This window comes from Ziziphus jujuba, chromosome 6, assembly GCF_031755915.1.
Source record: "Ziziphus jujuba cultivar Dongzao chromosome 6, ASM3175591v1".
Taxonomy (NCBI): domain Eukaryota; kingdom Viridiplantae; phylum Streptophyta; class Magnoliopsida; order Rosales; family Rhamnaceae; genus Ziziphus; species Ziziphus jujuba.
Window position 1 is genome coordinate 9,868,527 of NC_083384.1, and position 27,709 is coordinate 9,896,235.

At 30.7% G+C, this 27,709-nt stretch overlaps 3 protein-coding genes and 1 non-coding gene across 9 annotated transcripts; all 4 read right to left on the reverse strand.

Moving 5' to 3' along the window:
* Window positions 1-608: 608 nt before the first annotated feature.
* On the reverse strand, window positions 609-702 carry TRNAY-GUA (transfer RNA tyrosine (anticodon GUA)). The gene is made up of 2 exons: window positions 666-702; window positions 609-644 (listed from the first exon to the last, which is right to left on the reverse strand). It is a non-coding gene; the product is annotated as a tRNA-Tyr (tRNA).
* Window positions 703-2,725: 2,023 nt separating this feature from the next.
* LOC107431022 (CBL-interacting protein kinase 18) lies at window positions 2,726-5,998 on the reverse strand. Of its 2 annotated transcripts, none has more exons than XM_016041900.4 (2): window positions 5,840-5,998; window positions 2,726-4,794 (listed from the first exon to the last, which is right to left on the reverse strand). In XM_016041900.4, the coding sequence occupies exon 2, from the start codon at window positions 4,356-4,358 to the stop codon at window positions 2,883-2,885; it is 1,476 nt and encodes a 491-aa protein (XP_015897386.2). In that variant the 5' UTR covers window positions 4,359-4,794; window positions 5,840-5,998; the 3' UTR covers window positions 2,726-2,882. The 2 variants fall into 2 exon arrangements, with proteins under 2 accessions (XP_015897386.2, XP_015897387.2); XM_016041901.4 differs by lacking the exon at window positions 5,840-5,998 and adding an exon at window positions 5,385-5,706.
* A 12,051-nt stretch (window positions 5,999-18,049) lies between these two features.
* LOC107431023 (uncharacterized) lies at window positions 18,050-23,058 on the reverse strand. 4 transcript variants are annotated; one of them, XM_016041902.4, is made up of 6 exons: window positions 22,918-23,058; window positions 21,695-21,802; window positions 20,669-20,838; window positions 20,045-20,242; window positions 19,031-19,090; window positions 18,050-18,425 (listed from the first exon to the last, which is right to left on the reverse strand). In XM_016041902.4, exons 2-6 carry the CDS (start codon window positions 21,783-21,785, stop codon window positions 18,264-18,266), a joined length of 681 nt encoding a protein of 226 aa, XP_015897388.3. In that variant the 5' UTR covers window positions 21,786-21,802; window positions 22,918-23,058; the 3' UTR covers window positions 18,050-18,263. The 4 variants fall into 4 exon arrangements, with proteins under 4 accessions (XP_015897388.3, XP_024934746.3, XP_024934747.3 ...); XM_025078978.3 differs by lacking the exon at window positions 22,918-23,058 and adding an exon at window positions 22,662-22,837; XM_025078979.3 differs by lacking the exon at window positions 22,918-23,058 and adding an exon at window positions 22,662-22,837 and having other exon boundaries at window positions 21,695-21,823.
* A 1,148-nt stretch (window positions 23,059-24,206) lies between these two features.
* Window positions 24,207-27,399, reverse strand: LOC107431271 (WEB family protein At2g38370). Of its 2 annotated transcripts, XM_016041897.4 has the most exons (3): window positions 27,211-27,399; window positions 26,756-27,009; window positions 24,207-25,959 (listed from the first exon to the last, which is right to left on the reverse strand). In XM_016041897.4, exons 1-3 carry the CDS (start codon window positions 27,374-27,376, stop codon window positions 24,448-24,450), a joined length of 1,932 nt encoding a protein of 643 aa, XP_015897383.3. In that variant the 5' UTR covers window positions 27,377-27,399; the 3' UTR covers window positions 24,207-24,447. The 2 variants fall into 2 exon arrangements, with proteins under 2 accessions (XP_015897383.3, XP_015897644.3); XM_016042158.4 differs by having other exon boundaries at window positions 26,756-27,388.
* Between the last annotated feature and the right edge of the window lie 310 nt (window positions 27,400-27,709).

The window sequence follows — 27,709 nt, forward strand, 5'->3', positions numbered from 1 at the left end:
TGTTCGGATTACTCGAAAGACCCTCCTCCCCCCTCGTTTTTGGAGAAACAAACCTGATGAACACAATGGGCTATATTACATAGGGCTAGAAAATAATCTCATTTTAAATATATGCGAGTTTATATATCTTTAAATTGCTAATTACCAAATTAGACTTTGCTTTTCATATAATGGCACACCACTCGTCTCCATGCCCATTTGCTCTTTTATTTTACATACGTTACGATCCTCAGCTATAGATGAAATCTCCTTTGTCAATAAAGTTACTGGTGGATAAGTTGAAATTTAAATTATAATTATGGGACATTTTGGCAGCAACAAGAACGATCAGAAGGGCAAAACTGCTGCAATTCAAACATCCTATGGTTTTTCGTTGTAGTCGAGATGACTGTTAATACTCTCTCTTCGTTGCTATTTGGGGTTTAGCTATTTGAAAGTAACCGATGGGTTTCTTATTTCTCTTAAATCTGAAAAAATCCAAGTGAAATTAAAAAAAAGAAAGGAGAAAAAAAAAAAAAAAGAGCATTATTCATGAATCATAATCATGCTTTAAATAAGCTTTAATAAATTTTAGTTTAACTGGTAGGAAATGTTGGCCAAAAATTACGTCCGACCTGCCGGATTCGAACCAGCGACCTAAGGATATCTACTTGGCAATAAACCAACTACAGTCCTCCGCTCTACCAACTGAGCTAAGGTCGGATTTGGAAAGAATAGAAAATAAAAACAGTTTCTAGTGAGAACCCACAGTTCTCCAAACCAAGTTGGAAAAACAAAATTTTCTAAACAAAATATAAACAATATATTTATCATTTATAATATTTAATTATTTTATTTTATATTTATCTATCTATTTAAAAATTTATTAATCTAGATTATATTAATATATTAATATGTATTTTTTGATAAATATTTTAATATTTAAACAAATATCAAAGTATCGGAGCAAACTAAATTCCAAATTTTTTTTATTTATTTAATAAAAAATTGGAATTTGTTAACTATTTTAATTTGTAGTGTAAATATTTGTAAAGTATCAATATTGTGTTTTTCCCTTTTTCTGGTTAATGTTTATTTTGGTTAGTATAAAAAAAAAAAAGAAAGAAAAAGAAAAAAAGAAATTATGTTGAATGTTGCAAGGTGCTAAATATAATTCCTCAAAAAAAAATGTACGGATGTATATAGCAGTATGTTGAATGTTGGTATATACATGCCCAAATGACACAGTCGGCGCATTACAAAGAATAAATAAATAAACAAATAAAAATAATACTAATAATGACAGGATCGGTATATTTGGTCTTTTTCATTTTTTTATTTTTATTTTTATTTTTATTTTTTGGATCTCACCGGGTTTATTTAGTTTGTAGATCATTACAGTATGTATCGACATAAAATGTTCTAGTGTATTTAGAAAAACAATGAAGATTGCCGTACACAAACCACCAAATTACAGGTGTATTTAGCAGTATTCTAAAAAACATAAGGAGACAATATCAAACCTTAAGTTTTAGAAGCTTATGCGTGGAAAAATATTTTATAATTATATTATTATTTTAATTATTATAAAACTATTAAATAAATAAAATAATTTATATTTTAAATAATATATATATATATATATATATAAATCTGTTACTTTTGTATTGAGAATAAATATAAATTAATATGTAATTGTTATAATAAATTTATGAAAATTTATATTTTTAAAGTTTTTAACAACAGATTATTTTTAAAACATATATATTACAAGTCTATAAATATCTAATAATTTCTAGATTAATACATATTTTATCTATTAACATAAGTATAACTCTTATCTAATTCTTATTGGGATTCCAATTCAATATCTATATTTTCATCAAACTTATCTTCCATACCATTCGATATAAAATTATTTTTTTCGGACTCTCTAATTTCAACTTGAACATTTTTTTATTTTATTTCATTTTTTCCTTTTTTGGATTAAATTTTCTCTCGAATACCTTAATCCTTTCATTATGTTTTCATTTCTTTTGTTTAAGAAAAAAATTAATCTTAAAAAAATTTCCATTTTTAACAATATTTTTTATTTTTTTATTTTTTTAAAATTTTTTATGAATTATTTTTTAATTTTTTTAAAAAATAATCTTAAAAAAAAAAAATCTTTGAACAAAAAAACCCGCATCTTTTAACATCTAAACGCACTTTAGATGAGCAATATATAAATCTTGCTACTATATGTGAGATATTTATCTAAAAGCGCTGCTATATGTGAGATATTTATCTAAAAACAACATGCCTAGACGTGCTTTTTCCCGCAGGAACACCATCATTTACATCTCTGCAAATTATTACTCTATACACCCATTCCAATTCGTGTGGTGTTTATTATTATCCTTGTTAGGTTAAATTGTGTGGTGTTTATTTTGGGTAGCTTCTTCTCAGCAAATTATATATATATTTTTCAGATTTCTAGGCTAAAGTTTATTTTGGGTCTCCTAAAAGTTTTACTTTACTCTTACCAGCTCAAATTCCCAGAGGCAAAATATGAATCATAGAGAAGCAAGACGCTGCAATACAAGGAGAGACTTTTGAGACCACGGCATCACAATTCTGCTACTTAAAAAGACCTACCCATGACTGAATTATAACTCATATAAGCTCTAAATCACGGCATGAGTACGATAATTGCCATTCTTTGGATAATCATCGGTGTAAAACTTAATTTGAAGAACATGCAAAGTAATAATATACTTGGTAAGATAGCTAGGAAAATGTGAATAGCATTTTCGTTACATCTACCAGCAACCAGAAACCATTTTCAGCAAGTTAAAATCTTGTTTTGAGTTTTAAAACCATATAAGACCACCAAGAAATAAAGCAAAGCAAACAAGGAGAATTTAACTTGTTACAGGTTCAGCAGTCTGTACTGATGCAGCATTCACTGGAAGCGCATGAGAATGCTTTTGTTCTTGTTCCCCTAGATGAGGAGGATGTTGCTGTTGCTGCTGCTGCTGCTGATCTTGTTCTCCGATATGTAGTGGCTGTCTCTGCTGCTGCTCCCCTTGCCAAGTCCAAACAATGTCCTTGAGAGCGGGTCTTATGTCCTCTTTCAATAGCTTCTGATACTCCAGCGTATCTCCATTTGACTTCTTCATTTCCACCAAATGAAAAAGTGGGGTGATCTCAAAGATCTCTGCATCAATGCCTACACGTCCTTTCCTGCCCTCCTTTGATCCCTCCAATTTCAACAACCCTCCATCCTTCTTCATTATTTTCAATTTCAGACGCTTGGCAATGTCTTCCAGCTTAGAGATAATCGATGAGGCTGGCTTGTTGGAAGTAAACCGCACTTCTTTTTTACGTTCGGTCTCCTCAAACAAGCCAGACAAGTCAAAGCCTGCAGAAAAGGAGATGATATCAAAAGCATTTAAGTTATAACACGGCTTTGCCAATTCTTGCCTTGGTTCGGCAACAGAACTAGTATTTTCGCTGGGAGAAAAAATTGCATCAACATCCAGAAGGGTTGGTTGTTTCTCTTCCTTCTCAACTATCGGTTTGCGTTCTAATCCCTTTTTGAACCAAGAACTTTCCATAATTTTGGCCATGGATATTCGGGTATTTGGGTTTGGATCCAACATCTTTGTAATTAACCTGCGTACATCTGGTGCAAACCAGTTGGGGAACTTAAATTCACCCTTACCAATCTTCCTATACATCTCCATCAGATTCGAGTCATGGAAAGGGAGATAGCCAGCGAGTAGAACATATAAGATCACCCCACATGACCATATATCAGCTTTGGCACCATCATACCCCTTTCTGTTGATCACTTCTGGAGCAACATATGCAGGAGTACCACATGTTGTATGGAGCAACCCATCTTGACGCTTGGATTCAGCAAGGGCACTCAATCCAAAATCCGACACCTTCAGATTCCCATTCTCATCCAATAGTAGGTTTTCTGGTTTTAGATCTCGATGAGACACTCCTCTGCTGTGGCAATAATCAACAGCACTAATCAACTGTTGAAAATATTTCCTTGCAACATCCTCCTTTAGTTTTCCTTTGGCAACCTTATTGAAGAGTTCACCTCCTTTAGCACATTCCATAACAAAGTAAATCTTGGTTTTGCTGGCCATTACCTCGTAAAGCTCCACCACATTGGGATGTCTAATCAGTCTCATGACAGATATTTCTCGCTTAATCTGATCAATCATTCCAACTTTGACGACCTTCTCTTTATCGATTATCTTAATGGCTACACTCATGCCAGTTTTAAGGTCTCTTGCATAATGGACCTTGGCAAAGGTCCCTTGGCCTAATAATCTCCCCAATTCAAACCGTTGCATTAACAAACTCCCTTTGTTTTCCATTGTAAGCTATGACTTCTGTACAAAATTACAAGCAACTTAACCTGATAGTGTAGTATACAATACAGTAACTGCTACACTCAAGAAGATGATAAAAGCTTAACCATCTCCACAATTATCGTATTCTGACAAGATGTGGTCTGTTGAATTTCTTGCTGCCTTGGGTATTTGAGTATATAAGCATATCCGGCAGTAAGTTAGACGTCCAACCTCATCATTGATAAATGATGGCAGCCCAAAAAGAGCTACAATCTCATCGATCTTTGAGGCTAAGTTCTCAACTTTGAAGCACATCTTTCAGCATTCCCTGGAGTTTTTGGATCAGCTAGAGAATATATAAGAAGATGGAGTTACCGAACCTTTTTTGTAGAGCAATTGAAAACAGAGCAGGAATCAGTTAACAAGTTCCAATTTTCCAGCAAAAGTACCTGGCGTTCACCTGGAAAACAACATGTAGATATTATTAGATTAAGAAACATAACAAACCAACAAATTATATCATGGAAAGTTGCGAACATTGATAATGAACTAAAACAAACAAAATCATACCAAGATTTAAAACTTGTTGCTAATTAAAAGAAGAGGAGGGCAGGGGTGACAAATACTTAACACAACTAAATAAAGCTAGTTCTTAATGAACGCTGAATAGAGTCATTCAATTCATATTCAAATACAAAATAGAAAAACAAATTGATTCCAGTACTACTTGTTGGCCTTCACGTAATTGAAAATTCTGTTTTACAAATTGGGAAGAATAATAAATAGAGATTTTTTTTTATTTTTTTTTTTATAAACAAAATCAATATAAAGTCCATGGAAACAACACAAATATAGAATGGAAAATGAAGAATATGCCATCGAATTTGCAGCATATCCTGCCTTATTCCCAATATATAAAATTCAGGAAAAACTTTGAAAAATTCTTCTATGAAGGTTCAAAACCATGTCATTTCAAAATATAGAATAGAATATGAATAAATAAATAAATAAACCATCGATTTCAGTTACAATATTTACAAACTAAGATACCTCCTCTACCATCACAAAACATTGAAATTGATGATGAACAATCTGTTTCCCTGGAAGTACAGAACCATGCAAAAAAAGAAAAGAAAAAAAAAAGGCAAAATTTCGAGAAAACATACGCTCCACTTGTCTAAATTAATATCCAAAGAAAGAGACAGAAAAACAACCAAACCAATCGAATACTTTGTTTGAGAAAAAGGAACCGACACGGTTCCAAAATTTTCTCGTGAACCAAAATCACACACAAAAAATAAAAATAAAAATAAAAATAAAATTTAAGAAAGAAAATTAAATTGAAAATAATCGATTATATTCATAACTTTACGCCGGAAGAAGAACTGCAAAGTTAAAAAACCAAAAACCAAAACCAAAACCAAAACCAAAATAGAATTGATTCTGATAGTTTAAAAAAAAAAAAAAAAAAAAAAAAAAAAGTAAGTAAAAATATCAGAGATTACCTGGCAACCGAGGATGAGAAAGTTGAAACTCTCACTGTGGAAACGAAAAGAGCATATACTGAACCGACTGCTTTTAACATGTAAAGAATAAACCCTCGAGCCTCATGACCTTTGCGTCTTCACTTTTATACCCCGCCCTTTCCTTTGCCAACCAACTAAGTGACAATTATCACGTTTGCATCCTTGTGATTATCTTATTTTACCCCACTCCCAAAAAATAATATAAAAAAATTTGTAATTATCCTTTTTATTTTATTTTTTCCTAATATTTACTATTTGTCTTTTTAACAATTTGTTATATCACAAAAATCCCTCTCTTTCTCCTTCTTCTATTAAATAATTTAAATTAGGTTTAATTGGATTAGACTATTTTAATTTTATCCATTTAAATTTAATATAATTTAAATCAATTTTATTTAGATTTAAAATAATAATAAAATTTTAATTTAATCCAATTTAATTCAACAATGGGTGAATGTGTCTAGGTAAATTACACTGTGAATTAACACTGTGAATTTTGAATTTTCTTTTGGACTATATTTAGAATGTTTTCAATTTGGAGAATAAAATATAACTTTTCTTTTAATTATAATTTTCATATGAAATACACCTTCTACAATCCAATAACAAAAATCCATCCACTATTTAAAGTAATACTTACATAATAAAGAACAAAAATATTCCGCAATTTTAAATAATTAAATTATCTAATTCTGAAATTCAAGAACAAAGTCTCCGAACTTTGAAAGTATTTTAAAATACCTGCTCAACTAAAAATACTGAGTTTTATTTATTGAAAAAAAAAAAGTACATCTTATATATAAATTAAGAAAGTTTTAGAATATGAAGTATTCAAATTTGGCATCATTTGCAAGGAATGAAAAGCAAGGCGGTACAGCTACAGTATAAACCGGGTTAGATGTTATTTGGTGGATGGATGAAGTTTCGTCCATCCACCAAATAACATCTAAGCACTTGAAACGACAGTCGTCTAGTGAAATCCAACCAATGAGAAGGTGACACCAAGAAAGTCGAAATTTCTTATCGAGTGCAGGGTACGACCTTCCTGGGTTACTGTGCTGAAGGTCATGGAGGCGTCAACTGCATCTGCCACCATACACGTGTGCATCGAATCGTTAGCCTGAAGCCACGCAAGCCGACAAGTGTTCGTAATGTTATGGTCTGCTGCAGTTTGTTTGGGACCCACTTGGCCGGCCAGATTCTAGATATCTCTGTCTTGGAGCGTTACGCATGGCCAGGCTCAATTACATAACCACCCTTGTAACTAACGTAATGAGCATCCGTATGTTGGAGGATCTTTTCGTCATTTAATTTAATCTCTTTCGTTTTCTGCTTCTTTTTCTTAATTATTAGTTATTTAAAACGTCAAAGCTACGTAGATATTAAAAGTTTTTGTTTTTGTCTTTTTTTTTTTTTTAATCTTTTATTTTCACATAAAATCGAGTGGTCTCAGCAATTCAACATGCAAGGACCGTTGTCAAGTTATATGTTGCAAAAATTGATTATTTTTCTTATTTTGGTTTACCTTTGAAAATCAAAATAAATATGTGAGACCGATTAATATTAATTAAGATTTTTCATAGGATTACTTTTACCAATATTTCGTATGTTTTAGGAAAAATAAAAATATTAATAAAAACAGAGAAAAATATAAATACGTAAATAAATAAGCCATAAAAAGAACACTCCTATGGCCAAAGTCGTAGTCAAGATAGCAGTAATCATTCTTGTTAAGTATCTCACTGTGGGTGGACACAAAAAATTAAAAAAGAATGCTCCCTTTCACCTTCCTACTTTAGCTGGTTTTAAAGGTAGAAAAGTGAAACCAATTCGTACATATTTGCCAACCTAATTATAACATATATAATTGGTAAATAGACATTCAATATTTTTATTTAAGGTCATGACTCATGATTATCCTTTTTACAAACTGAAAATTGTAAACCTAAAATTGGTGAGACTAATATTCCTTAAATTGATCATAGAAGGAACAAATTTTGGTCTTATTATTTGATTAGGGATATATATATATATATGTACGTATGTATATTCAATGTCCTTTAATGTTTTACTATACACTCAATGATGAGCTATCAAATAAAAAAAAAAAAATACATCAATGATGAAAGCTTATTGAGAATATTGCTTAACGTCTTAAAAAAATGAATTATTGAAAAAAATAGTCTTAAAGAAATGAATAAATGATGATGATGTATCCCCCACAGTAGTATAAAATCCCTGGAATCTAAAGAGCCTTCATTTTCTTTTTCTTTTTTTTGATTGAATAAAACCCTTTTAATCTTTGTAAGTGAAAATGACTCAATTAACATGCCAGACACATTTATATTTAGGAGGATATTGAATTCAAAACATTCAAAAAGGAAAATTATTATACATTTTTTATAAGTTATAATTATCAAAATGTTTACTGCATAATGTAACATATTAATTAATTTTTTCTATTTATTTAGCCATAACTAAAAATTTACTTATTCATATATAAGTTATATTAATATATATTATATTAATACAAGTTACTAATATGGTACTATATTATTTGGTAAATAATTTTATTTCTATACCAATAATGACCCTGTTAATATAGACATTCAATGTTTTTGTTTACGCTTCTTTTCATTGATTGCCTATATTGATAATTTGTCACGATGATGGGGATTAAAATTTACCTTGAAGGAGAAAATAACACTTCTCTTGTACCGAGAGCTTTAAATAATTACGTGGAAGAGTTCTCACTTTCAAACCACGATACTTAATTTTATATACTTGTCATGTACATTATCATATGTATATGTATATGTATAATATAATACAAGAAATACACCTTCTGTGATATTATATGGTTTGCGTGTTTCACACTCCAAGCCATGGGACCTCTAGTCGGATAGCTTGATAATCATACATTCTTCATATATGCACGAAAGCCATTACATCTTTACGATCTATTCAGCTTAAAATTACTAAAGTTGAATTACGATAATTATTTCGATGTATTTTTCAACTCAAGTACTACGTTCAGTTTTATTTGTGGGACATATTTATGTAATATTTGGTAGGAATGAGAGGGAAATCTCCTTTTTAATTGCTTTTATCGTTTAGTATTATGTATATATATTGGAAGGAAAAATAATATTCATGAATTCATTAAAATTTGCAAATATATATATTTATATATAAATATATATTGAGACAAACAAAAAAATTGTAAATATATATCACCAATAAAAATATATTATAATTACAAAAAACTTTATCAAAAAGATTTATGCTTAGTTTTAATGGTATCACTAGCACTCGCAAACAGATTCTAATACTATGTATTAAAAAATAATCTAAATTATTTCGTATTAAAAAAAGTAAAAAATTTAAATTATCTTTTTTATAAATCAAAAGATTATCTATGAATTTATCATTTAATACATTTTTTTCTCGAGAAAATATTCCACCCCCGCTTCTATCCTTTTCCCTTAATCACTAGCTATATTTACACTCTTCCTTTTGTTCAATAAAGAAAAATTTTCATCATTTTCTGTTCTTCTCTCTCTACCTATTTGACTATTTCTTTACTCCATTTATTCCTCCTACAAATTAATATATCCTTGAGAATCATTACATGCATGTCAATAATATTATTATGTAAATTGTAGTAGTTAATGATGACCTAGAACTTAAGTTGGAATATATATAATTATAATCACTTTGATTATAAAAATAAAAAGTATTCCTTTTTGCTATTGATTGAGGAAGTGAAAAGCAGTAGGGCGCCTATCCCTTTTTGCTATTGATTGATGATGAAAAGCAGCAGGGCTCCGATGCGATTTGAACAATGATGGTTTAGTTTATTTATTTATTTTATTACTATTATTATTATTTATAATTTGCTTGCAAAAGAATGAATAATGGCCACCTAAATCTTATCTTACTATCTCACAATTTTATTTGTAGTCTCCAACTCACATACGCTAGCCTTTCTCTTTGGCGTTTAGGTGCTTTTATGACTACTAGAATTGTATTGATAAATGACATAATAAATGCATCACACAAAATAAATAATGACTTGTCTAACGTTCTGTTGTTAAAGTCATAAGACAACAAACGACACAGTATGAGAATCGCCTAGTTTTGAATTTTTAGCGACGCATATTGATTTTTAGCGACGTATTCTTTCAATCAGCTTATAGCGATACATTATTTAGCAACGCTTCATCACAATGTCGCTAAAAATATATTAGCGATTATTTCATATAGTGTCGTTAAATATATTCGTCGCTAATGAATCACCTATTTAGCAACGCATTAATAGAGTCTTCTATTTAGTGATGCATCTACGCTTTTAGCGACCATCTCAGCAATGTTTCAGATTTGATGGTCCACTTATAGCGATGCATTATTTAGCTACGCTGTTCGGAAGAGTTGCTAAAAAAAGCTATTAGCGACTTATTTTAAAGTATCACTAAATATATGAGTCGCTAAAAATAGGCAATTAAAGGTCGTCAAATATGTTAGACAACGTTGTTAAGTGTTAATGCGTCACCCCTTATTTTTTTTTTAATTTTTTTTTAAAATTTTGTGAAAAGTGATTAAAATAGTAAAAATATAAAAATAATTAAAATACAAAAAAACTAAAACTAACTTCATCCAAAATAATTAGAATACAAAAATTTAAAATAAATATTTTTTCATAACAAATTAATTATCAAATAAATTAAATATTATCTTATTGACATATTTTTACATAATTTGTAAACTATTGTATTTTTTCATAACAAATTTAATATTAATTAAACTTCCATGAATGTACACTCATTGAGATGGAAGTTAACGTCCTCTTGTTGATGATATTACACCCTCATACTGTATATAAAATAATTAAAAAAGTTATTAACATTTATGCAAAATAAATAAAATATTAATCATTATTAAATTTGTAAATTAATAAATGAAAATTTAAAGAATATTACCATCGTTCTTAAGATTTGGCCGGACGCATTTCTCCTAATTAAAAGTGAAAAACACATAATGAAGCGGATCAAAAAAATAATTAAATGAATAATAATAAATATTATAAATATTACTTAAAACATAAGTTAATAAATATACGTACTAATTTATTTAGAAGATATTGTTTATCCTAGACCTGGCAATTTGGATCATGACACGGTGACAAGACTCGAAAACGACACGGAATAAATGGGTTTGGGTTTATTATAAATGGGTTCGGATCATAATCGGGTCAACCCGTTTAACATGATTATTAATCATGTCATTTTCGGGTTGACCTGTTTAACTCGAAATTGACCCATTACGATTGACTCATTACGACCCATTTATTAAACGTGTCAGTTTCAACCCAACACGATTATATACCTATTACAACCCATTTAAATTTAATTTTAAATTAATATTTTATCACTAATATAATATTTAATAACTAAAAAATATTATAAATTAAAAATTTTATAAAAATAATTTTCTATTACTAATTTTTTAAAAACAAAAAATACATCTTTAATAAAACAAAAACATAAAAATAAAAATAAAAAATAAAAAATTTTCGGGTTAATAGGTTAATTTTCGGGTTAACGGGTTAATAGGTTAGTTTTCGGGTTAATAGGTCAATTTCAGGTTAACGGGTTAATAGGTCAACACGACCCGTTAAAATAATCGTGTTAAACGGGTCGTGTCGTGTTGACTTGTTTATAAACAGGTCGAGTTAGTGTTTTAGATACCTGACACGATTAATAAATGGGTCGTGTTCGGGTTAGACATTTTTGACACGATTATTAAACGGGTTGACACGAACACGACCCACCAACCCGAATTGCCAGGTATAGTTTATCCATATCCCTTTATAGTCATTACAAACATAGTCATTCTCACATTCATCCTCATTATCATTTTCATCGATACTTGGCAACTATATGACAAATGGATTGTGAGCCATCGTAGTATCTCCAATAACATCTTCTTCAACAAAAGTACGATGTTATGGTGAAGTTAAAACAACATACCATCTCGAATAAAGTTGCTCTTCAACATAAAATATTTGTTGAACTTAGCAAAACAATGTCAAGCATATCACAAACAAAATTTCTAAAAAAGCAAGATTAATAAAACCCAACGAACCTAACCTGTGCTTAAAATAAAAAAAAAAAAAAAAAACCAACCCACCACATGTCTCCGCCAACCACAAAGAAACAAAAAAACTCACCTAAACGATGGAGACAAAGAAAGAAGAAACCCAGAAAATCACGCAACACAGAGAAATCCAACTTCTTGGCTGACGACAACATAGGCAAATGAAAAATGAAATTTGAAATATCCCACTTATTAAGTCTTTCTTAGATTACTTTCAAATATAATATTTATTAAATAGTATACTTGATGTAGTTTTAAAAAAGAAAAGGGATTCAAAGGCGCGCGTAAAAATTTTAAAACACGCCAAAATTTTCAAAAAATAGCAAAAATGCGTCTTTCCTCTCAATTTCATTTTTTTTTCTTTGATTAAGTTTTTAGTTTTCATCTACAAATAAAAACTGAAAATATTTTTTAAAAATGCGCAGCAAAATATCGAAGATTGTTATTTATTTTTCTGTTTTTCAAATACTTATTTATCCTTTATAAAATTTGCATATCTTTTAAAATTTTTATTTTTTTTAATTGAGAGAACAGGCGACGCATTTTCTTTAAGAAGGGTTGCCTATTCTTGAATTGTGGGATCAACTGACGCATTATGGTCGAAAAGTGTCGCATGTTCCAATTTTTATATTTTCTTTATAATCTTTAAATAGTTTTTTAATTGTTTATCTACAAATATATTCATGTAGCAATCCAATAAACATAAATTCCATTGATCTAAAAACAGAAAATAATTTTGTCAATGCTCTTATAAAGTATTCACATATATTTGTATAAACAAAATACAAAATATCTCAAGATCTAATTTGAGATAGGGTACTGAATATAAAATTCTAATTCAACAAACATTTATTGATCAATTTATCTACATAAGTATATTAAATGAGCTTAACTTTCATGTGTTTATGGTCAATGATAGCTTATTTGTTTTTAAAAATTGAAAATCTATTAAATTGCTTTTTTTTTAAATAAAAAAAAAAATTGAAGGAACAGGCGACGTAATTCAATTAAAACACGTCGCCTATTCCATGTTTTATTATTATTATTTTTCAATTTTTAATTAGTTTTGTTGATTACTCATCTACAAATAATAAAAAAAAACATATTTGCAAAATTAAAAAAATTACTAAAAACAACTTTTAAATTTAAAAAAAGTTAAAAATTGGTTGAGTGAAAAGGAGACGCAGTTGTTGCAAATGCGTCGCCTTTTCATCTATTTGGTGATTCTTTGTTAAAAGAATGTCTCGCCTAAAACTATATTAGCTGGTTCTTATTGTATAACATCCAAGTCATTTGCCTGGTGGTGTGGTGATTCCTTCAGAGTGTAAGAGGTCCTGGGTTCAAATTTTTTTTTTTTTTTGGTTTTTTTAGTCAATCTAATTTTATTTCAATTATAAATAACCAGTGAAAACATTAGAACAACATAACTGAGCTAGTTTTCTTTTTTTTCTTTTGTTTTTAGATTTTTGTAACAGGCGACGCACAATCTTATTCTCTTTTTTTTTTTGTTCTTTTAGTTAATCTAATCTTATTTCAACTACAAATAATCAGTGAAAATATTAGAGCAACATAACTGGACTCCTTTTTTTTTTTGTTTTTAAGATTTTGGTAAGAGGCGACGCATAATGAAGCATGTGTGTCACCTGTTCTCCTTTTTTTCTCTGTGGTTTTTTTAGTCAATCTAATTTTATTTCAACCACAAATAACCAGTAAAAATATTAAAGTAACATAACTGAGCTAATTTTTTTTTTTTTCATATTTTGGTAACAGGCGACGCACAATGAAAATTGTGCATCACTTGTTCTCCTTTTTTTTTTTTTTTTTTGGTTCTTTTAGTCAATCTAATTTTATTTCAACTACAAATAACCAGTGAAAATATTATAACAACATAACTGAGCTCTTTTTTTTTTTTTTTTTTTTTTAGATTTTGGTAACAGGCGACGCACAATGAAGGTTGTGCGTCACTTGTTCTCTTTTTTTTAGTGGTTCTTTTAGTCAATTTAATTTTATTTTAACTATAAATAACTAGTAAAAATATTAGAGCAACATAACTGAGTTTTTTTTTTTTTTTTAAGATTTTGGTAATCTGTGATGCACAATGAAGATTGTGTGTCACCTGTTCTTTTTTTTTTTTTTTTGTTCTTTAAGTCAATCTAATTTTATTTCAACTATAAATAACCAGTGAAAATATTAGAGCAACATAACTGAGCTCTTTTTTTTTTTTAATTTTTTTTTTTATAGATTTTGGTAATAGGCGATGCATAATGAAGCTTGTGTGTTGCCTGTTCTCCTTTTTTTTTTTTGGTTTTTTTAGTCAATCTAATTTTATTTCAACTACAAATAATCAGTAAAAATATTAGAGTAACATAACTGAGCTTGTTTTTTTTTCATATTTTGTTAACGCACAATGAATATTGTGCGTCACCTGTTCTCCTTTTTTTTTTTTTTTTTTGGTTTTTTTAGTCAATCTAATTTTATTTCAACTATAAATAACCAATGAAAATATTAGAGCAACATAATTGAGCTCCCTTTTTTTTTTAGATATTGGTAATTGGTGGACACACAATGTGCGTCGTCTATTACTAATCGGAGACGCACAATGTGCATCGCCTATTGCTAGAGTCGCCTATTACTGACTGGAGACGCACAATGTGCGTCGTCTATTACTAATTGGAGACGCACAATGTGCGTCGCCTATTAACAAAATCTTTTAAAAAAAAAATAGCTCAGTTATATTGCTCTAATATTTTCATTAGTTATTTATAGTTGAAATAAAATTAGATTGACTAAAAAAATAAAAAAAATAAAAAGAAGAACAGGCGACGCGCAATCTTCATTTTAAGTCGCTTGTTACCAAAATTTGAAAAAAAAAAAAAGAAAAAAAAAGAAAAAAAAGCTTAGTTATATTACTTTAATATTTTCACTGATTATTTGTAATTGTAATAAAATTAGATTGACTTCATTATGCGTCGCCTGTTACCAAAATCTTTAAGAAAAAAAAAAAAATTCAGCTCAGTTATATTACTATAATATTTTCACTGGTTATTTGTAGTTGAAATAAAATTAGATTGATTAAAAAAAAAAAAAGAGAACAGGCGATGCATAAAGGAGATTGTGGGTCACCTGTTACCTATATTTAAAAAAAAAAAAAAAATCAGCTCAGTTATGTTGCTTAAATTCTTTTTCTAGTTATTTAAAGTTGAAATAAAATTAGATTGATTAAAAAAAAAAATCAGTTTAGTTATGTTGCTTAAATATTTTTACTGGTTATTTGAAGTTTTCAAGAAAATCAGGTTGATTTAAAAAAAAAAAAAAAAAAAAAGCAGAACAGGCGACTCGGAATGATTTTTGTGCGTCGCATGTTATCAATATCTTTAAAGAAAAAAAAAATATTATTTAAAAAATTTGAAAGAATAAACTGTACATGAAAAATTATATAATTGAACAACAATCTCGTATAATTAAATTTTATTATTATGTAAACATAGATAAGTAGATGATTAATCTAAAAAATCAATTAAGATGGCAAATAATAATAATAATAATAATCATAAAGAGGCCAAAGTTGTGATGAAAAAATCTTATTCTAAATTTCTTATTCATTCAAACTGATGAAAATGTAAAATTTAGTCGCAAAACTATTGTTGTTTTTTGTTTAATAATAATTTTAAGTTTGAATCTTTAATTTCAAAATACCTTCTTATTAGATTCTTATTATTTTCGTTTTTGGTGGTTGGGGAAGATGGTCCAAGAAAAAGAATAATAGACAAGATGTACGTAGCCATCTTAATTTTGGTAACTTGTATGTTGAAGAAAGATAACAAAAAACAGACCGTAGCGATCTCTTTCATATATATATCTATATATATATATATATGGTACATATTTAGCAATCAGAAAATTGCCAAGACCCAGTAACGCTTTACCATAACTCCAAATTAGCTGCATGAGACTTTGAAACGAACAACGAAGTCGCCACTATAGATATCCACTAGAACATGATATGTTTTGCACGTGTCTGGTGATATGCATATCTTTTTTTTCACTCAGCAATTGAGGTATCTATCATATGAGCTCCAAAATATTGTTACAAAATACAAATAAAGTTGTTTTCAAGTTAATAGATTTTTTTTTATTATTATATAAATAATAAAGTTGTGTGGTTATGATTTTATTTGAAATTTTGCATCTAGAAAAGGAACAATGATTTAGAAATTGAAAAAGGTTTTCAAAAAATTTTGACCACACAATCTGTTAGTGGTACAAAATTATTTAGTTTACAGGGAGAGTTCAAAGCTGGAAATGATATATAAATAAATAGATATAATTATAAATATTGAATGTGCTTGCAAACAAGCATGTGAAATGACAACTGCATGATTGTAGCCATAAGATCAAGAAAAGGGATTTAATGATTTATGAGGTGGGTTGGTTAATCAAAATCTAAAGTCTTTGAAACCGTAATCAACAAAATACTATCCTCAGCAACTATATACTCTGTAGAAGTACCTTCAACTAGATGCCCAGGACAACCGTTTTCTCATTTTCTTGATTTTAAATATCCATAACTCCAATTTTATATATATATATATATATATATATATAGAGGAGAAACAAAAAGCTGTAATTAATTATTTCTTATTTATTATTTACTTATAATATATTTGGATAAATATAAAATTAATGGGAATCTAATTTTTTTTAGAAAAATGATAATTTTTTTTTTGTTTGGATATTTACTGTAAAGTGAAAAAGTGTGGGTTTGAAGAATTGGATTTCTATCAAGGTAGAAAAATATGTAAAAAAGTTGTTCCTATCTGTATAAGTGTTATTTTGAGAATCTTAAAGAAAATAGTTTTAAATTTTTTTTAAAATACATATTTATTCTTAATTTATTATACAATATTAAATTTAATTATTTATTAATCCCAACTTTTTCATTATTCACCAAACAGATAAAAAAAAAAATAATTCTCAGAAAACTAAATTCTAAAAAATTAATTTCAAAAATTAATTTTTCTCTTAATTTGACACTTCCCAAACAACCTGTAAATAGTTTCTTGTAGTTTAGGCCAAACTTTATTGGGTTCAGACAATGTCAATTGATTGGCTTGCTTCTTCTTCTTCTTCTTCCTCTTCATTTTCTTTGTTTTTTTTTTGTTTTTTGTTTTTTTTTTTTTTTTTGTTTTTTTCGGAGTTTGGAGTCTGTTAGACTTATTTATTAGAATTCAAGTGGTTTTTGCTTAGAGTAAAAAAGAAAATAAAAAAAAAATTGTGCAAAACGACAAGCATTGAAAATCTTAGCGAGTCACTAGGAGCCAAGTAAAAAACAAAGACTACTTTAGATATTCTTCGAATTGGTCCATGAAAGAGACGATACTCTTTAACGCTTGCCACTACTTACTGATATACAAATCTAGGGCAGAGGAAGAGGTCGCTGAGGGAAGCTTCCACTAGACTACAAAATTCATGGTTACCCCAAGCAACTGTCTTCGGTTTGCGTGCTCCACTTATCATGTCAAATGCTCTATATCTGTTTGAGATTGTACAATCAGTTTTCTTGTAAGAGAAAAAAGAAAATAAATGAAAGCTGATAATCAACTGTTCAAGATATAGATGAACACTTTGTTTTGATATAGATGAGCACCTAGTTTTCAGGATACATAGGAACTGTATAATGCCTTTTACCATATACATATGGTTTTAACTTTGGAAGCTTGTCAATGTGGGAGCATTAGAGCTACTCTTGGCCGATTTACAATTCACTGAACGAGTGACTTATCACCATTTAAATATACACCATAACCTGTAAGAAATCTGCCTCGGACAAAATATACAGGACAAACACTTCAAAAAACACTGCTTTACAATTTGCAAGAATTCACCCACTTGCTTCCCTCGGTTTCCCACATGGGCTTTTGTTTGTTCTTTTGTTAAGAATGACATTTTTATTCCATTTTCAATTACGGAGAAAGACAGCCCATTTTCACCATTTCACAAGAGAAAAAATAATGTTGTTTCCACACACAAAAAGATCTAAACTAACAAATATTATAACCTTTCAGCAAAGGAAAAAAAATTTATACAATCATGTTTTACTCTTTAACGGAGGATATTTGTACAATTAAGCACAATAATTTCTTTCTTAGGTTTAGTTATTGTACAGAAACACAAGGTAGTATAAAAAACATATGAATATCTTCTATGCGTGCATCTCCAATCCACTCCACCTTTTCTGCAATAGTAATTAAGAGTCAGACAGTTCAGGTACTGTGATCAATGGCACATCCGAGCTACCAGCTCTGCTTGAATCACAGGCGTGAAGCCTGGTGCAAATGTCCGATGTTTCCAGGAACTTCTCTGCATTTGCAAGGACCAGAGGTCCATATTGGAAAACCATCCTCTTGCACTGCAAAGAAATTATATATCAGAGAACTAAATGAAGTTAATAAAAGACCCTGAAACTTTTTATAAAACATATCTTTCAAATAATATGCTTAAGTACTGGCAGAGTGCCTGGAATAACTTAAAAATTCTTCTTCTCGACTCTCGAACTTAGAAGTAAACGGAGAGAAACATCACAGGACTCTCATAATTTTCAATCACGTTTAAAGATTTAAGGGGAAAAAAATGGAGACTGGAGGCCCAAGGCAGTGGATTAACATCTGACACAGTCAGATTTTCTTTTCAACAGTCTTAACTTACCAAGCCAACAGATAGTACACAAATATGAAAATGTTCCTATTTAGTTCTCAAATCGTTTGAAGAATGAAAATTATTTGAAACCTCAGGGCCCTAGACATTATTTAAAAATTTAAAATCTGACAGTGGATAATTATTTGAATTTAAACAAGCTGCCGCCAATATATATGCTTACCAATTTAATAGCATTGGCCACTGATCTTTTAAGTACAATACGCACTTTTATGGATTAAAATAGAATAAACCATTCACGCCTTAAAGTTTATAAATTTCCATTAAGTTTCCGAATTTAAGTTTCATTGTAGTTCTTACCTTTTTCACATAGTTCTCCACGGTAGTACATGCCTTCAAAAGTATCTCAATAATCTCCAGCTGAAAAAAAAAAAAAGAAAAAAAAAAAGGGGAAAGAAAAGAAGATAAGTTTCATAAATATTTAAAAGTAAGCTCCATGGAATAAAATAAACCCATATATAGTTGAGAAAGGTTTCTCCAGTGATCCATGCATGATACACACAAGTATAGTTCAACTTTTGACCCCTTTCACTGCACAATTTAAAATATCACACGTATTTGACAATTAAATTTTATCATCAGGAATGCATCTTTTCTTGTTCTCTTGAAGATCCATGGCATGGATTAGTTACACCTACAGTACTCAGTCACCAAAATCAATAGTGATATTTAAGCTCCTTTCTCAGTAGCGCTTTCTGAAACATAAATAGTTCCACAACATAAATAAATAAATAGAGGGGAAAAAAAAGTCCAAGAAAATTTGCCTCCCAACATTCAGGGGCCACTGGCTAGTTGTTTTGAAGCACCAGTTATTTCATTCATTTATTTGGCTCTACTTGAATGTCTCTCTTCTACTTTTACATAGGTTTGTGGTGTGAAGTTACACTTATGATTTGAGGAGGCCGTAAGGCATTAGTAAGAAGATACTAGTGATCAGATGGCAAAGATTTTCAGTCTGGTCTCTTGCCCTTTGTTCCTAGTTTATTAAGAGTGATTTACATGCATCATGAACTCCTTAAGAAACTCATTTCTCATGTGCAATATTACTGTTGACCATGCAAACAAATTCATCATCAATTATTAGAAAGAAGCATGCATTTACATCAAATTTTTGTTTTTAAATGTGAGAAGTCTGAGAGTATGCCATAAAATCTTAAGTATAGAAAATGAGTTCCATAATTACGTATAATTAATTACCCAAAAACTGTAGAAATCAAGACCAATAAGTTACCAATTAGCATCTATAGATTTTAAAATTCTAATCTATTCCCAAGATGACATTTTCTTATGATAGCGAATAATAGAAATACAAACCTGTGTATCAGGATCCTTCAACTTAACTAAAACTTCTGAAACAGCATGGTGACATAACTCACAGCTATCTTCATGAAGTTGTGCAAAGAACATTGAAATTTGCTGACATAGGTTGACCTTTTGACAGAATTCTCCAGGTTGAACTGTGGAAACCTCTAAGAAGAAGAGAGGAGCATAATAGTCCACCAAAGTTGTACACTGCCCAAAATATGAAAATAACATTCAGAACAAGAAAAAAAAGAACTCTGAGAAACTTCTAGTAGTTCTATTTCAACTGTGTACACTAACTTAAATAATGCATACAATCACCTCATAGTACTTATAATTAAAGTAACCTATATAGTAATCTGAGAGCACTTCTAAGTCATAGTTCACATCATATCAACAAGTACTTACTAACTCATTGGCTACCCAGATATTGCACATAAAGGCCATTCAACCTACTCATCATGCTCACTCATAATGACTTACCCAACATGGCATATGTATCATGATAGCCATCTAGTCATCAAGTGAAAAAATATTTATATTGTTAAGACTGTAATGAACTATGGGATCCTCCTTTTTTTTAATTCCTAGTTTACACAGTTTCTTCGAAGTTATCAAGTTGTAAAATGTTATTACCTGCTGCTTCAAAGAGTGCAATTGAGAGCATGCATGATGGAGGATTTCAAGTATCTCTGTCTGGGTCTTGTTTTCATTAAGGTAGTCAATTGCCTGAGCAGCAAATTCCTTGCACAATGTGCAGACTTTTGGATTCCCGGTAAATTCTTTTGAAGTTTGGGTCTCACCATCTTGTGTTTAAAGATATGTACAACAAAACATCACATGTCATCAAGTAAGATATATTTACGATATAAAATGTTTTGAATGCGTCAGACCCCAAAACTTGTCTATTCTCATTATAGAAAAGTGAAGGAAATAACTTTGCAAGCATCACATGATTTTGAGACCAATAAAAGTATACCTTCATACATTTTCATAAACATCAAGCTAGAACAATGTCAGAAGGCATATCAAAGTTTAGCGAAAACGCTACATATTTGAATTGAAAATTACCACGATATGACATTCAGAAGACATGAATAAACAATCAAAAAAGGATATTGTTATGCTTTGGTAACTGATGTTACAATTTACCATCCATGCATGCTTCTCTTAATAACACTTAGATCTTTATTGCAAACATAGCCTTATTTTTACTTTCACCAAGAAAAGATAAAAAGAAAGCATATAAAAAAGAAGCCCAACCCAACCCAACAGACATGCATCGTCTTTGTGGATTGTTCTAGGAGTGAAGTATTTAGTGTTAATCAGTTCTATCTTATTACTGTTAACATATAAATTATATAGCCAAATGGATTTCATCAATCCACAAGGCCAACGTGGAGCTCTTGTCAATTCCAGAACAACACAAGGACAAATGTGAATCATGGATGCCAAAGTAGTGAAACATAGTGTGATCTTGCATAATTTAATATAAAGACCCAACTCCAATATCAAAGAAGATGATTGGATCCAGTAAGTAGGGCATGATGTAAGTATTTCTAGCCAACTCTTGTACTAGTTATACATAAAGCTTTATCTAAATACCAAAGGAAAGAATTGAAGTCTCATGAAGGGTGAAAGCAAAAGAGGTTATAAATTTACCTGATATATATTGCTTTGCCAACTGCCTAGCATCACAAGCCCAGTTAGCACCCAACACAATAAGAACCAAGAGCCCAACTCTCACATCCATTATGCTTGAAATTATGACTGTTCAACAATGTTTAGAGCCTGTAAGTTAATATTTGATACTTCATAAATGTATTTCCAACCACAATTAATTATAGTACATAAACATATTCAAAAACCGATCATATACATAAAGGACTTTCCAATTCAAGATTGTTGATAGGACTAAATATGTAAGCAGAAAACTTCTGAAAGACTTTATAAGCTAGCTCTAACGAGGAAGTTACAGTCTCAATTTCGTAATTTCAGCTCATTGAAGTGCTATTTGAAGTTCTTTTAGCGACTTGTGTCAGTCATCACAGTTTAATCCAATTCTAAATACATAAATATAATCATTTAAATATGCAACAAAAAGCCCAAATTATGAACCTAAAGGAAACAAATAGGTTTACAGTGACAGAAAACATAAAAAGGAAAAAAAAAGAAAAAAAAAAAAAGAACGCTGGCTCCTTGTTGAGGCATTATAACGTGTAAAAGATTATCAATTGGACTACAAGAGGTCCAGTAAACATACCAAGACTCTCTATGAAAAACCTATATATACATATATATACACACACACATCTTCTCGAATATATTCAGCTATCCTTGTTAGCGATTATAACATACAGACCAAAAACGTTATTAGAAACCAGATACAGAACATATATAACATCTAACAGAAAATCTCCTAAAACAAAGAAAAAAAAAAAAAAGCATTCTTTTTCTTTCGTCCAAATAAAGTAAGAAAAAGAAACCAAATCAGAAAAATACATGGAACAAACAAGAACATGAACATCCAGTCATATTAAGGAAAAAATACATGCAGAAAAAAATCCTAAGACAAAATAATAAAATATTATATGGAGGATTTACAGAGTTGAAGAACAAGGATTAAAACCTAGAAAAGCTCGTTGAGTGTTTGGCAGCTGAGAAAAAACGTCGTCAGAGAAAAAAATAAAAATAAAAAAGTAGTATTTGAAAAACAATATCTTGGTCTCTTTTTTTTTTTTTTGTAATAAAAAACAGATGCAAGCAATCGAAGCACGAAACAATCGCAGAAGATTAGGAATGTTTTTATTATTATTTTTTTAGAAAAAATAAATGTATATTTATAAGTTAATAAATTTTTAGTTTATATATTTAATTATTTTTACCTTTGTTAGGCTAAAAGACAGAACGGAATCCAGAGAAGGGAGAAGAGATTCGTTTGAGTGCTGGGTTAGGCAAATGCGTGGCTGGAAGGGTCGTTGGCTTGCTTTTTCAACTACTTCCCTATCCCATTCCACTTCATCTCTCTATGATACGCTCAGGAGCACCTAGATCTTCTAGATCTTCCCTGTATACTCTCTCAGATCTGCACGTGTCACGATCAGGAATTACAATCCCAAATCATGATTGATCTTCTCCGCTCTATCATTTTATTTTATTGGTTAAAAATTTAATATAAATTAATTTATAAATATATATAAAAAAAAAACAGATTAATTAAATAATAACATCTCGTTTACATAATTATCGCTTGTAAATAATGCATCGTGAGAAAGACATTATTGAATTTAATCTGTTCAAATATATAAACACAAATGCTCACCAATATTCTTCAAAAAATAAAAAATAAAAAATAAAAAAAAAGCTCACCATAAAAATACAATTTTATTTTTAAAATTACGCCAAACTTAGGACAGTTATATATATATATATATATATACATATATATTTGTTTCTGGGGCTGTCATAAAAATTGCAACATTTTATGCACTCATTATACATATGAAGTTTTGCTGGTTGTGATAACTCTCGGAGTACTGGAGAAAAGAAACCAATAACAATCAAAGGAACATTCCGATCAAGTCATTATTATTATGCCTAAGCATTTCCAGACCAAGCAAGTGAATTAATATATATATATATATATATATATATATAAAATAAACAGTATTATTTCTAATAAAATATTTTTTTTTATTTTTTTATTTTTTTTCTGGCTTCCATTCTCTTTTCAATATTTTTAAGAACAACAGGTATAAAAGAGCGATGTGTACGAGTCGTACGTGATGGTTCATAGTCAAAATTGTAACGCAGTGGAACCCATTGGCATTTTGTAGTCAAATTTAACGTGATGGTTCATAGTCAAAATTGTAACGCAGTGGAACCCATTGGCATTTTGTAGTCAAATTTAAGCCCAGCCCTTTAGATAAGAATCTTCAAATTTAAGCCCAACCCTTTAGATTAGAATCTTCAAATTTAAGCCCAACCCTTCAGATAAGAACCTTTCTTTTTCCACAAATAGCGCCAGAAAGTATCTCATTCCCATTTGAAATAATCCTTGGTGCCAAATACAGAATTAGCCACCCAGGGGAGTACTAAATAATTCTGCCTTCCTTCCAAAAAGGATGGACCCAGTGGAAATAAAGATAAATGATATTAGAAAAACCAACCAACAGAGGAAAAGTCTCACAGTATATATATATATATATATAATATAAACACACATTTTTACAACCAAGCCTAAATATGATAAATATTAAACAGATGCAGGATTCGATATAAGCCTAAGTAGAGATAATTCTAATTAGGAACAAGCAAAGAGGGTTGAGAATGGGAAAAAAAAAACAAAAAAATGAAGGAAAAAGAAGCAATTAGAGGTCAGAGCCTGATTAAGATCAACCATTGATCCTTTGAATTTACCTCAAGTTCAAAGTTCCCTTCTTCTTTTTCTTGTTCTGTTTTGTCAGAAGCAGCGAGAACCGGGCGAATCCAAACTTCTTCCTCTTGGCAGAGAAATGCTTGTGGACGTTTTCTTTCTCAAATTTCAAAGAAGATGGTAAATCACCATTTTGATCACTAAGCATTTGACCCAGCGACACCTTCCGTTTCACGGAGCTTTTCTGCGGTATCCCTCCTGATTCAGCTTCCTCTGGCAGAAGCAATTTTCTGCTTAGTATTTGTCCAATGGATAGTGTTGGCTTCAAAACAGGTGTTGGACCATCAGTGACCAAATTCAGTCCATTCACATCAAGTAGACGGGAATCTCTTCGGTGGTGAGATGGGCAAGAGTTCTTAAACTTGGTGGAGTTATGGACAGAACGTCTTTTTTGACCATTCTCCGATCTCCATTTGCGAAGAGCCTCTTCAACTGCTAGCTTTCCCTTATTTGCAGCTTCCACTCTGCTCAGAGCATCTTCCAACGCCTTTTTACTGGTTTTCACTTCTTCAGTTGCTTCCTCTACCCTTTTCAAAACTTCCACTTTTGATAGATTTGCATCATCAACCTGAAGCATGGCATCTACTACTCTTTTCCTAGATAGCTCCTCAGCATCTCGAGCTTTGCGAGTCAGAGATGAGTACTCCTCGTACGAAAGAGTGATTACTTGCATTTGATTAGGTTCTCCTGATACGCTCTCATGGTTTGACAGAGCCTTGATCTCTGCAAAAGCAACAGCTTCAGCTGCTCTAGCTGCCTCTTTCATTTTTCTAGCAGCCACCAACCTAATTTCAGCTGTTTTTATCTTAGTTTTTGTCTGTTCGATCTCACATGTAGCTCTCAAAACCTCCAATCTTGCAGCTTCTCCCATTTTTTTAAACTGCTCTAACTCGGCACTCAAGCGTTGGAGCTCCTTTGTAATATCTAATGGATATTCTGAGACACCTTTAATTTCAGCATCCTTTGCCAAGTGTAGCTTTTGCTTTGTTTGGTTTAGCTCCTCCTCAAGAGATGATATTTTGGAAGTATTCAAAGTTAACCTCTCTCGAGTTTTCTCAAGTGCAACCCTTTCCTTCTCTAACTTCTTGTTAAATGTTTCAACAGAAGTTCGAATATCAGCAAGATCATTCGTAGTCCGGTTAAGGTTCAACTTAGCCTGTTTCAGTTCCATTAAGATTAAACCCGGAGCTGAAGAAGGGCAGGGGTTCACGCTTTCTATTGAAGTACAATGACCACTTTCATTCACACAGTTTTCCTTGTTTGCATCGTTGTCCACAGGAATCATGTTACTGTCACCTACATGTGCCTCGAGTGTCAGATTGACTTCGGATGCTTCTTTCTGTAGCTTCTGTTTCATTTCTTCAATGACCTTTTTGGTTTTCTCCAGATCTTTTAGAACATCTAATGTCTCCCTTTCTTTGACAATCAGATCTGTCTCCAGATGTACTGCCTCCTCCTCTAGTTTTGAAATGTCAACCTCTTCTGAGTCATGCTGCTAATAGGACAAACTTGTTACAATATAGTGAACTAAGGAACATAAAAAAGAAGTAAAGAACTAGTACTTCAGATATTGAAAGTGACACTAAACATTAAGAAAGAGGGACCTAAAAGGAAGAAAAGAAAATATCTAGTAGTCCTTAGAGTTTGGGCTATCCAAAAAATGCACGGATATATAAAGTAAACAACATAAGAACAGCTAGATTTGGAATTAGAAAAAGAATGTTCCATGTAAAGGAACTCAAAACAAACAATTCTTCTCACACCATGCCCCGAGAAGCAGGAACTCCAATTCCAAATGCATTCTACCCAACTTGAACTCTCGAAAACTAATCATGTGACATTTATAATCTCAACTTGAATTTGATTAGCTCCAAAAGACACAAAGGTACGAGATTCACTATTCTCTTAGACAATATGCATTATGGAAGTAGTTCATCATGGGAGAAAGCAAAACATTTTCGCCTATCTCTCATTCAACAAAATCTATCAATGGAAGTAAATCATAATAATAATAATAATAATAAAAGGTACAGCAGTTTACAATGCAAATTAGATGTATCAAGAATATTCACCCGAGACCAGCAACAATAACATCCAGTAAATTCAACAAATGGGTATCATAAGCACATAGAATTTACCATGCTTAGGCTAGAGATACAGTCAGATAACTCCAATCCACTTTGCAACTAAAATACCCATTACCCAGAAAGGAAAAAATAAAAAAAATAAAAAAAAGGGAATGTATGTTTATGTGTACTGTGTTACATAGAAGCAGAGATAGAAAGAACCTCAGGTTCAGGAAGCTTGGTGTAGGAGGGTGGTTTCCAGTAACCCACACCACCAAAACGACTAACAGCTTCTTTCACGGACTCAAACGGCGCCGAAGTATCGATCTCAGCTCTAAAACCTCTCTCCATATTCATGCACCGACCCACTTCACTCCCACTCTTATCCGTACCCATTTTCACACCCAAATCAAACACTCCATTGGTACCAGTTTCAGCTCCTTCATGTACACTCAAGACCCCTCCAGATCCGCAATCTAAGGGTTCCCCCATTGATGTATTAACAGTTAAAAAAAATAAAAATAGAAAAAGCAAAGAAGTTAGCTGAGAAAAAAATGATTTGTTTGGTTGGAGGGGGTTTTACTTTGAGATTCAGAGAAACAGACAAACAAACAATAGACCCACAAAGCAACCAACTCCTCTCTATAAAGAAAAGAGTTTTTGAACAGTAAGCGTACCGTATTGATACAGCCTTAAGAACAGGTTCTGAAACCAGACTGAAAAGAGACGCTCAAAAACTGGTAGAGAAATGAAAATAAAATAATAATAATAAGTAAATAACAATCGATGAAACTCAAAAGTGTTAAAGAGTTTGGTTTTTAACGAATTTACGGAAATAACCATAAGAATGTTAGAATTTGATGGTAGTTTATGTGGGTAAGGGAGGGGAAATAATGGAAAATTTTTAACCTTGGTGGGAAAAAGAAATGTATAGTGTATGCATTTGAGTTGGTGTTTGAAATCAAAGTGGGGACAAAGAGTGTTGTAATGAGCGTGCATTTTTGGTTTTCCAATCCAACGGAAACATCTTAACGGGCTCATCCTCTTTGTGTTTTTTTTAAAAGGAAACACAGTCAACGCCTCTTTTTACTCTTCAATTGGGCCGTTGGAAATTGTAAACTAGAAATTTTTCACTGCTTGATTACTTTCTGAAACCGACAATACAATCTCCAGTGT